Raw genomic sequence first — 12,658 nt, forward strand, 5'->3', positions numbered from 1 at the left:
ATTAGAGCTGCTGCTGATGTTGTCACTGTCTGGGTTGGCAGTGGTATGCTGTCTCTGCAGGGCCATTCACCCACACAGACAAGAGAACCAACGAGCGTTGGCACTGGAGGAATGAGGGGCTGGCGGGTGGGGGGTCACATGGGACCAGGTCTCCCACAGTGTGACATGACCAGACAAAACAACTCAGCCCAACGGCAAGGGGACTAGAAATGAGCATAAAGCTGAACAGAGACAGACAGGCACAAACAGACACACAGACAGACAGACAGACACAAACAGAGACACAGACAGGCAGACACAAACAGAGACACACAGAGACACACAGACACACACAAGACACAGACAGACACACACACCTATGTTTTGGAACACAGTACCATATTGCTGTATTAGTGTTTCCTTTCCAGCATAGAACAGAGTAAAAAAAATACTTAAATTCTGGAATTTTGGAGGACAGTACATTACTGTTGTGTTATTCGTTGCAAGAAGCCTTTTGAAGTTGATGCATAAATTAAAAATCACAGTTTTATAATCAAGCTTATACGGGGATGTTATTTCTTCTGGTCCTCTCTGCCGTTCCTTAAACATGTAGACAGCAGTCTACTCTATATGCTAATGATGCGTGGGCCTGCTCAATGTGTCACATTCGGATGAGGATGAGGTTTAGCAACTGCAACTAGAACTAGAATGATTCATCGTCTCACTCAAGTTTAAGCTTGAGCTTTGACACAGAGATGGTTCCCTTGTGTTGAACAAGTGCGATAATGAAACCACTTTATATTGTCTTTAGTAAAAAAAAAACAAAAAAAAACATAACTGAGTTGTCAATGTCGACAGAGCTGGTGAAAGCCTTTAACAGTCAACAGTGCAGTCAGCTATTACATTCAGTCAACATTCATGGCATTCTCAAACAAATCCATCACATTGCACAATCATTTGTACATGGAGTAAAAAGGGAAAAACGCCTGAAGTTTAAATAGGAAAAAGACATGGAAAGAGTGACATGATTCACTTCAAAAGAGGTGGAACTGAAGCAGGCATTCTTTCAGCTCTGCAAACCTCTCTCCTCTCTCCCAGGCCGTATGGAGCTGGCTGAGGGATCAGGGGGAATACTGTCCCTCTTACTCTGCCTCAGGCCAGTATCCTGCATCTATCCACACACACACACACACACACACACACACACACACACACACACACACACACACACACTTTCCTTCAAACTGATACACACACACCCCCACACACTTTCCTTCAAACTGATACACACACACACACACACACACACACACACACACACACACTTTCCTTCAAACTGACACACACACCCCCCCACACACTTTCCTTTGAACTGACACACACACACACTTTCCCTCAAACCAGTATCCTCCATCTATCCATATCACAACACACACACACACACACACACACACACACACACACACACACACACACACGCACACACACACACACACACACACACACACTACAGCCTGCCGAGCATAGGAACGCAATTTTACTCAACAAGAATTTGTAGCAGGGATTTACCCCACCTTTCCTTCTTAACAGCTTAGGATATGTAACCTACCCTAACAGGAGGCCTGGCCTGGCCTGGCCTGGCCTGGGCTGTGGGCTATGCAGGCAGCAGGCCTCCACTCCCCAGCTACCAGGCTGACTAGTAAGGCACTGGGACTGGGTACGGTGTGGTCTCTTGCTTGGATGGTTTTCATATTTTTTCCCCTCTACCTAGTGACTCATGGGCCAGATAGATCCCCCCACCTGATTTCACAAGATGATTCATTAACTGACACTGTACTTGGGTAAAGTACGGTACGGTAAGAAAACAAGTTCAGTCAAGACCAAAGAGACCAACAAGAACTGTGCACAAACAAGTGTCACCTAAGGCCATCAACATGAGGACAGACCGACCTCACTTAGGGATGTAATCCTACAGTACCAATGCTGACATGTCTGACTCACACCACCCAAGTGAGCCTTTGGCCATGGTGGTGTCTAACCACATTCTCTAACGTGACAGTGTTGCAATTCTTATATTCAATACTCTCCCTATATTCTCTCTCTCGGTCTCTCTACTCAGCTGGTTATTCACCGTACAAAAATGGAAGCATCCCTTGAACCCCCCTCTTCACAGAGCGAGAGAGAGAGAGAGAGAGAGAGAGAGAGAGAGAGAGAGAGAGAGAGAGAGAGAGAGAGAGAGAGAGAGAGAGAGAGAGAGAGAGAGAGAGAGAGAGAGAGAGCGAGAGAGAGAGAGAGAGAGAGAGAGAGAGAGAGAGAGAGTAAACAAGGGAAGGCTAGGCCCTAGAGGAGGGTTATTCACCATGCAAAAATGTAAGCATCCCTAGACCCCCTCTGTTCACAGAGAGAGAGAAAGAGCACACAAGTTAAAGATGGGCCCTAGAGGAAGGTTAGTCATCCTACAAACATGGAAGCATTCCCCTCCTCTCCTCACCTGCTGTGTGGTGAGAGACAGAGAAGCACACAGTAGAATCCCAAACATCAAGTCTACAGTGTGCACTAGCTGATCTACAAGAGGATATTAAATAGGTCAGCGCTAACAGATTAGCTACTCCTCCCAGGCAACCAGGCCAGTCTCAGTGGAGAGGGGGACCCTGCACAGCAAGCTTCAGAGAGAGAGAGAGAGAGAGAGCAGTGTGTAATTGAGCAGTGGTAATGCCAGCTCAAATGCAATGGAAACTGCCCGTAGTTCCTCAGCTCATAGTCCTCCATAGAACACTGATATGTCATATTCTAGTGGTCAAGCCTCCATCGCTGAGGCTAGGCTAACACACTATAGCTACTGACACAGGCCCGGTCACCACAGGGACTGGGCCAATAAATACACTGAACAACCTCACTATGAGCAACCCAACATCACCCCATTCACGCTCACTCCACCCTCACCGTAGCTGTAGCCATTGTCTGGTTCAAAAAGGTCACGGTAAGGTCAGATAACAATAACACATTGTTTCCAAAAATACAACGAACTCCCAGGGCGACATGAAAAAAACCAAACACCTATTGAGTCAAGTCAGTGAGATTGTGTGTGTCAGGAAAAAAAACCTAATAGGCACTATGATGGCCCGTAATTTACTGTACCAGTTGAACTCCAGCTGAATATCAACAAACGGACACAAAGGCCAACAGACGCGGGGTCAGAACAAGGCCTCACCCTGTGCTCTGGAGTAGATGGCGACCGAGCCGCTGACCAGACCGGTGTATAAACACTGCCTCCTGTGGACCAGGCTGGTGACGGTGGACTTGTCCGGGGTGAAGAAGTGCTGGAGACGCACCTTCTTGGATCGCTGGCTGCTCTTGTAGACGATGATGCTGCGGAGAGAGGGGACGGGAGGTGTGATCAGAGCAGGCGCTTCTCCAGCACTTGAGAACACAATGACTGTTGACTTATTCCGAGCATGATGTACTGCGTTTACGATAGGTGATTGTTTTAATCTCATTGTTGTACAGTTGTTTTTTTTAGCTTATCTTTGTGGATGTTGAGAGCTGCTCTGCACAAGGCATTTCGTCGCATGGTGTACTTCAATCAATGTAATGCCAAATAAACGGAACATGACCTTGAGGACATCAATTCAAACTAGTATAGTATGGAGTGGACTAGGTCTGAAAGCCTGCTTTGTAATACACCACGTATAGGTGCCATGTGGGTATGAGTCACATGAGTGAATTCAAGGTGGGTTTTGTGTTTGTACGTATGAGCAGCCATACCTGCCCTCCTCCATGCCCAGACAGACCGTGGGGGTTTCGCTGGCCTTCCCAGGGGGCGGGTGGGTGTTGTCGGGGGCTCCCTCCCCGTTCTCCAGGGGCAGCTGCTCCATGGGGACGTAGGCCATGCAGAGGATCCTCGACTCCACGTTGAAACACTCGGTCACCTTGGGGCTGGAGTTCTGCATGGCCACGATGGCTATCTGACCCATCTGATTGGTGCAGCTCGCCACCTGACAAGGTTGGAATGACACGTGGATACTCAGGGGTGGCCCTGAAAATGGTGGGCTGGGAGCTACACATCAGACTGACAGAGCAAATCAGTAAGTCAGAAAACAGCCCTCGCGATTCGAGGTGACTCATACACAACGGAAAAGTGTGAGCCATCAACGAAAATGTGAACGAGCCAAAGCTGGAGGGTGAGGGTCTTTGTGTGTGTGTGTGTGTGTGTGTGTGTGTGTGTGTGTGTGTGTTTTATCACCCTCTCTGTAGTAAATGCAGTCATAAAGACGAGGAGGCACTCAACACATTCATCCAGTCAGAATGCCACCGGTCCAGAGTTTATAGCCCATGAAGGAACAAGGAACCGTTACATAATTCATTTCGGTCTCGCTGTGAGCGGAAGAAATACTTTTTTTATTGAGTTTTATAGCCGATCATAAAGTGATATTGCCTTCTAAACACTTGGCTCTGGCTACAAAAAAACATAAGACGTTACGCAAACATACTGTTATGTGTTGTGATGTGATGAGATTATGGTTTTGAGCAGTTGTAAGACAGTGGGTATTTCAGTATCATGTCATCTTTAATGTAATAATCATACTGACCGTAGTACTGCAGGACAGTATATGACTGATCATGCTAATCGGTCAGCTTACCCAGTGATAATGAATGAGATGGCAGCTAATGCTAATGAATGAGTTGGAACAGAATGATGGGAGTGTGTATATAGAAGAGAACGGCCTCCTCACCCACACACAGCCGTGGCCCAGGATGGGCGTGTCCGCTGTGCTCTCTGTGTTGATGTGGGGCTCTGGGTTGTGGACCGCACACTCCACCTGACAGAGATACACACAGGAACTCAGTGTTCACTTCACATACTGAATGACATGGTCTAAAACTTGGGGGAGGAGGAGAAGAGAGGGGGGGGCGGGGGGTTGCCTTGGGGGGAGGAGGAGGATGCCTGGGGGAGGAGGGAGATGAGGAGAAGGAGGGGGGGTGTGGGAGGTGGAGCCCACCTTGAACTCCTGTAGTTTGGACATGACCACGGGCATCTGGCTGAGCAGGAGAGGGTGCTTCTGCTTCTTTATGTGATTGCCATCATCATCCTCCGCATAGACCCAGCCCTGCAGGTTGTCATCCTCTGTTGGAGAACACACACAGATGAAGACAGACGCATATGCACAGGCACAGGCACAGGCACAGGCACACACACACACACACACACACACACACACACACACACACACACACACACACACACTTTGAGTGCCTTGAGTCCATACCACAATTATTCCATTTCAGAGAAGAACACTGTGTCTACTGTCCAACAACCATAAATGCAGCCATGATACATTACATCACTATTATGTTACGCAATGCAAAATTCAATAACCTCAATATTCGATTCCAGGTTTTTTAACGGCTTAATGATCCATTTTACAGTCAGAAGACCACAGAGTTGCCAGCGCAGATGATCGGACTAATGATTTCTCACCCCACATAAATCCTGCGTTGACTTCAATGGAAAATGTGAGCAAAACTGTGTTGTGAGAGTGGAACTCAAGTGAGTTATTAGTAAACCATCTCCATAAAACTGAGCCTCTCTGCTTAAGATTCAGCAACTCCAGCCACGAGAACAGAGACAGTTACAGACATTCACGTCACTGTTAGTGGAAAAAGGGCACTGGAGCAGAGAGAGGCGCTATCCCTCTGTATATAGACACACGACAGTGGTCAACGGAGACAGGGAGTGACACAAGCAGTGGGGGAGAATCAATCGAGAAAACTGTCTACGTATCTCAAAAGACACCCTGTTCCCTCATATACTCACAATACACGGAGCAAGGATTAGTTAGGGTGTCATTTGAGACATAGTCACTAGGGTGAACCGATACAAATGGTCAAAGGAATATAGAAATACACACGGTAGAATTATGAATCCTAAATCGACAAAAATGGACAAAGCTTTGAGACGAATGTAGGTGAGGGTGTCGTCCGAGACACAGATGGTAGCGTGACCGATATACATGGACGTAGCACTGAGACTACTGTATGACCGGGGCCAGGCGTACCCAGAGCCAGCTTAGCCATCTGCAGGTTGCTGATCCAGGACTGTTTGATGGCCGGGCTGAAGGTATTGAACACTGCTGTGAAGTAGGTGGGCCTGCCAGTCCTGCTGAGAGGAGAGAGAGAGAGGACAAAGACACCAGTGTTGAAGGCGATGCATCAATATCAACTTTCTACCTAACTAACTACAGTACTGGGACTATTACTGCCAATTGCCCACTTAGTACAAATGACCTGCTACGGATGGAAGGAACATAAATATTCTACAACGTTTCAAATTGTGTTGGGTCTTGAACGGAGCACGAGAGGGTGAGAAAGTAAATGTAAAACAGCCCCAAAGTCAAGCACCACCTCCAGCAACCACAGCATCCACACATTCAGTCCAGCACGATTTCTATTTTTGGAACATTTATGCCACTGTTCAGTGATCCTGAATACACCCCAGTTGTCTCTCCCAATGATACCCTAACTGGCTAACTCGGTGTTGTCAGGGGGAAAAGAGACCTCGGTCTGGCCATAACAGCTGAGGGGACATGTGAGCCCATGTTTAGAGGAGACAGGGCTGTGTCTGAGGTAATGGAAGTCAACAGCAATTAGAAGAGCTAAAAGTAAATGGGACATTACAGCGAAGGATCAGTTTGGCATGCATCTTTCCTTTCGCTCTCTCACTGTAGTGTTTTGTTTTTGGAATGGAGGGATGGCAGAAGAAGGAGTAGCAGCACAGCTGTGACTCTAGACTAGCTCCGTTGATAATCTGTCCAGTTATAAATGGAAGAGGGAGAGAGAGAGAGAGAGAGAGAGAGAGAGAGAGAGAGAGAGAGAGAGAGAGAGAGAGAGAGAGAGAGAGAGAGAGAGAGAGAGAGATTGAGAGTTGAAGTTGAAGGTAGGCCCATAGGAGGGAGGTTTAAATACTGACTGTGTGAAACAGCTGCTCTCCTGTGAGGAGAGAGAACCAACACACTGACCCACTGAGACTGGACCGGGCCTCCCAGATCAGATTAGATGATGATGTTGTTTATCAACACTGACAGAAACACTGTGCTCTTCCCAAAACCACCACATAATGAGTGTACACTGAGAGGGAACAGTGAGAGGGAGTGAGGACATAGGGATGGGGACATTTACCCAAGATGCCAGGAGAGACACAAGGAGGACATTGTCAAGTCTAAGGGCACAGGGTCATATCAGTGCATTGTGAGGGTTTGTAGGAGTCAAATCACATGTGTGTGTATGTGTGTGCGTGTTGATGTGTTTGTGCGTGTGTGTGTGTGTGTGTGTGCGTGTTGGTGTGTTTGTGCGTGTTGGTGTGTTTGTGCTTGTTGGTGTGTTTGTGCTTGTTGGTGTGTGTGTGTGTGTGTGCGTGTGTGTGTGTGTGCGTGTTGGTGTGCTTATGTGAGTGTGTGTGTGTGGGTGTGTGGGTGTGTGTGGGGGTGTGTGGGGGTGTGTGTGAGACATACTTGTCCTGTTTCCCAGGTAACTGCAGCTGGATCCTGCACCGGTCTGCAGCCCGGATCTCCTCCTCCTTCTTCAGGATGAGACGCTGCAGACCTGACACCCAATCATGAGCCACCGTGGGGTTCACGTTCTAGAGAGAGAGAGAGAGAGAAAGAAGCAGAATCGAAGGAAGGGTTCGAAGGAAGTTGGGGAGAGAAAAAGAGGGTAGAGAAAGAAAGAAAGAAATGTAAACACTACTAATTATTCAATTATTCAACTAATTATTCAACCCAAACAAAACACACTGAGGAGAACACACTAGGATCTTGCTATTGGGAACCAAATAGAAAAAACATCTCTTAGAAACCCCCCCCCCTCCTCCTCCCTCTGTGTGAGAGACACGTCTCTCTGTGTGCTTCTGGCCTGGTCTCAGCTGCCCCTCCTGATAGGACTTCCAGCACAGCACTAACACTAGCTTACAGATAGGGATGCTCCGATTTATCGGCCACCGATTTAAATTGGCCGATTTCACTCCAAATGACTCGATCGGTGATCGGCAAAAATGGCCGATCGCAAAAACCGATCTTTTTTTTTTTTTTTTTTTTCTGGGGAAGACAGATAACTGAACAGAAAACATAGGAGGACGTAACAGTATGTAAACCATGAAGGCCACGTTTATGATGTCTTTTATACAGCCATATCGACTGACTTGGGCTTCAGGCCCTAACTGGGTGATAGGCCAGACCTTTACTATGCCATAACAATGGGTCTGCGTTTGCTTGGTGCCTAATGGATCAAAACTTTTGTCTAAAAAGCAAAAAATATGTAGGCTATCCAGTCAGTAGGCCTACAGTTATGTATTTAAAAAAAAATCGGTATCGGTTGATCTTGAGGAAAAAAATCGGTGATCGGTATCGGCCCCAAAAATCCAGATCGGAGCATCCCTACTTACAGACTAGCCCACAGCACTAACACTAGCTTACAGACTAGCCCACAGCACTAACACTAGCTTACAGGCTAGCCAACAGCACTAACACTAGCTTACAGGCTAGCCAACAGAACCAACACTAGCTTACAGACTAGCCAACAGCACTAACACTAGCTTACAGGCTAGCTGACAGCACCAACACTAGCTTACAGACTAGCCAACAGCACTAACACTAGCTTACAGACTAGGCCGCAGTGCAGTGCAGACTACACTACACTACAGTTGCACAGTACACACACTACTGTGATTGTCAGGCCTATGAGGTTCTGTCTGTCTGTCTGTGTGTGTATCTGTCAGCCAGCCAGCCAGCTGGGCCACAGCTTGAGATGACAGGCCGAGATAACCCACATCAAGACTTGAGGCTCAGGGACTATTTTAAACCTAGACAAATACTACTCTACTTTCCATCAGTCACAACGTAGAAGCATCTAAAATGAAGGCTTCAACCAACAATCAGACACAGCACGGTTTACAGTAAAAGCACAAACTTACAGAGTAATGAATAGAGTTTCGCGACACTATCCATTTCTATTTCTGTTTGGTCAGACATAGTGAGGTGACCAGGTCTACTCTACTTCAGACTTAAGTCCAATGCACACGGCCCCGATTTTGTCTCACCGCCGAATTCTATTCCATTGTTTTCAATGGGCCAATGCACACGGCGTGCGATGCGATTTTATCGCACGACAACATTCGATTCTCCATTCACACCAATTGAAATAATTCAAAGAATTGAGATTCGAATGTTGTCGTGCGACAAAATCGCACGCCGTGTGCATTGGCCTTTACTGTACAGACAGCAGATATCTCCCCGAAATCATTGAGTTATCACATAAAAAAAAAATCCAACATGGCAGTGTTTATTTATCACAATGTGTTTGAATAGTATCTGTGCACTGATGATTCCAGAGGAAGTGGAGGCTGGTGGAGGGAGAAATCGGAGGACAGGGCTCCCGGCTCACTGTAATGCATGTAATGGAATGATGATATGCATGGAATGGAATGAGGAATGTATCAAACACCATTCCTCATTCCATTCCATGCATCACAATGGGCCCCGTCCTTCCATGTCTAGCTTCCCCTCCGTCAGCTTGGTCCAGAGACGTTGCCCCCCCACCTGGTAGTTTCCCTTCAGGCTGCCGATCATGCCTGAGATCTGGTTGACTAGGCTGAGGTCGTGGATGAGGTTCTGCAGGTCCTGGTACAGCTGCCCTGGGCCCATGTACATCTTGCCTGGGAAGAGACAACAAGGGAACATCAATAAACTACAATATTCATGTTTACCAATATTAATGTATGCTACACATTTCCCTGGGGTTGTGGTGTGCAATTCAACACAATTTAATTCAATGACATGACAATGACACGGTGTTATGTTGGGTGGTTGTATTGTATAAGCACAGACCACCATAAATGACTTGACAGGCTATCCGATAGTACCCTAGATACTGTTGTAATAAAAGTCTGAAGAGGAATGAGACCTGACTGATAAACATCAATATAGGACAGTCAGTCTCTTTCCCACAGTGATCTGTGACACATTTGCAAGCAGACTTGGCATGGGCCTTAACCGCTAAACCACAGTGTGTGTGTGTGTGTGTGTGTGTGTGTGTGTGTGTGTGTGTGTGTGTGTAATGTGTATGTAGGAACGCTTTCACAAGAGCACCGTTACCTACAGTTGCTTTCTGGTGGCCAAACTGTCCTCACACATTGTGTGTGTGTGTGTGTGTGTGTGTGTGTGTGTGTAGATGTGTGTGTGTGTAGATGTGCCCTGCATAACAACCCCAGTGGGCCAGTGAAGTGAGTGATTACTGTGTTGCTGTGCGTCCAGCTCGGGACAACGGGCTGCTTTGTCTGACGGCGTTCATGCTCTAAAAGAGGGAGAGAACGGCCACAGAGCCAGACTCATCAGTGGCCCTGCCAGAGCAGGGGATTGGACACACACACACACACACACACACACAGCTGTAAATGGTGCTGACCATAGACTAACTGTGCTGTCAGTTAACAAGCCAGGAGGGGACCGCTCTGACCAGGACATCAGAACATGGACTTCCCTGTGCCTTAGAGGTGCTCTAAAAGGCATTTACATTGACACAAATTCCTATCAATTCAAGTGAATTGTTCAATATAGGGTTAAATATACTCTTGACTTCCTCTCCCTTCCTCTCTCCCTCTCTCCCCTACAATAGCCATTCAGGCTGCACTTGTGTTCCAGCACCATGGCAACCTCCCCAGGGCTTTGAGACGGGTCACTGAGGGAAACTTTACCTTGTGGTGAGGAATGGACACTTGGACATTTTGTTTACACACAGAAAGACTAATTCATAGGCGTAGAACTTCTGGGGTATACCAACTAGGCTAAATATAACATTGGGTTTTTCAATATCTTCTGGTCAGCGAGCATTCACGTCAAAACCCTTCACTGCTCCCCGATCTCTTTAGACATGCTTAAATAGTTCAAAGCCAATAGTGTACGATAGAAAACAACACCTTGTCCTAGCAGCTGAAGCATGTTCAAGTTCTGTGCCGTTTCTCTTGTATTGAGACAACTGCCATGACTAACTGTAATCAAATATCCATGCCTTGTATATCTTAACTCATGTAGTACCATGGGTGACTTTATTCATCAAAAATGCATAAATTATGCTGCTTCATTTTATGGCTAATTAAAGCACTGTTGCTCAGTAAATGCCACATAAAACACTTGAGTGTTCTGGAATTCTTTGGCAGTTGGTGAGTTAATGACAGTTGAGGGTTTGAACGAGGTCAGGGCAGAACGGCGTGTGAGCGTCAGAGGATCTTAGCCATGTCGCCCTAAGGACACGCCGTCCTAAACGCCAGTCTATAATGTCATCAAAGGCCCAGTATATTCTGACATAGACGCCGTTTACAATACGTTGCAATGATACCCTGCACACAATCACCCACACTACACTGAACCGGGCCGAGGTGTCACCCACTTCATGAACGACCAGCACCATAATGTGTTCAATGCACATGTTGGCTACTTGACATGGGGCCTATAATAATAAAACCGTCATGGCTGGTCGTCAAGTGATGGACACCAGGAGTGAAATGCATGTGTGTGCGCCCTCCCTTGTTTTCTGCCGAGACTGAGTGGGTTCAACTTTACTGTTCAACTAGCACCTCACATTTAAAAAAAAAAAACGATGGAAAAACCCTTTGAAAAGCTCACAACGTCTCCTCCGATCGAGGCGGGTGCATCAAAAAATCCACATGGAAGAGGTGGATTGGGTACCCTCCCTCCTACACCGCTTCACCAAGCGGCATTAATCCTACCAGCCTTCTGCTGTGGCAGAGGAGCATGGCCAGGCCATTTGAAGAGAAGGCCAAAGCCGTCAACCAGCCTTTGTGAGGGAGCCGAGACCTTTCCACCAAGTTCGGAAAAAAGCTCTGGGACATCAAGTCAACCGATTGGCCGAAGGTTTTTCTCCCGGTCTGAGCCCCATCAGATACACTCCAAGAGTCCAAAGAAGACGTATCGGCCAGAGAAACAGACTCCAACCGCCTCTTCTGAGGTCTCTGATTTGCGACACGGGGCACAGCAGACGTGCGTTAAGCACACAGACATCCAGAACACGCAGGGGGCGGGAAGTGACATCATGCGCTGGCGCTTTTCATTGGCTCTTTGCGAGCAGGTCAGTGCGTTGCTTTGGCTGAACACACTGGACTACGGAGGCGGGTTTTTCCACTTGTTAAAATTGTCTGGCCAGACAGACACAGAGAGGGGCTGATTAGTGAAAGGCTCATCCGTGTCAAAGTAAGAAAAGGTTTGAGTTGTAGAAAAGGCGTTAAGGGGGGTTGGAGGTAGCAAGGTTGGCCTGCAACCCTGTCGGGAGCAATTCCAACTCCCAACTCCATTCGGTTCGGAAATGGAACGGGACATAAGATAGATTAATGACCATATGGAAAGTCATGACCGTATAAATAATGTTTTCTATCCAAGCTCAGTGTAATTCAATTATCATTACCCAATGACTCGACAATGTAGTACATTCTGTGGTTCTCCTCAGGGCTGTAGACAATAGTACTGTATCTCATCCCCAGACAGGGTGGACAGCTGAAGTTGACAGCTGGTGAGGAGTCAAAATGTCTGTCTATCAGCCCCTGGGTCTTTCAGCTGAGCCAGATGTAGCGGTTGACTGTGCAGTCTGCAGTCCCCATCAGCTCCATTGTCTCCAC

The 12,658-nt window shown here is 47.2% G+C and overlaps 1 protein-coding gene across 1 annotated transcript in view; it reads right to left on the reverse strand.

The window, feature by feature from the left end:
- arhgef10 (Rho guanine nucleotide exchange factor (GEF) 10) overlaps window positions 1-12,658 on the reverse strand; it is a gene marked incomplete at its 5' end in the record, with an annotated part of 52,493 nt that overhangs the window by 17,581 nt on the left and 22,254 nt on the right. The window contains 7 exons of the mRNA XM_080523247.1: window positions 3,191-3,348; window positions 3,745-3,974; window positions 4,713-4,799; window positions 4,980-5,104; window positions 6,036-6,136; window positions 7,488-7,615; window positions 9,570-9,685. Of these exons, the coding sequence (XP_080379373.1) occupies window positions 3,191-3,348; window positions 3,745-3,974; window positions 4,713-4,799; window positions 4,980-5,104; window positions 6,036-6,136; window positions 7,488-7,615; window positions 9,570-9,685 (945 nt within the window). The remainder of the gene's footprint in view (window positions 1-3,190; window positions 3,349-3,744; window positions 3,975-4,712; window positions 4,800-4,979; window positions 5,105-6,035; window positions 6,137-7,487; window positions 7,616-9,569; window positions 9,686-12,658) is intronic.

The sequence above is a fragment of the Nansenia antarctica genome (genome assembly GCF_963989245.1).
Source record: "Nansenia antarctica genome assembly, chromosome: 1".
In the NCBI taxonomy this organism is placed as follows: Eukaryota; Metazoa; Chordata; class Actinopteri; order Argentiniformes; family Microstomatidae; genus Nansenia; species Nansenia antarctica.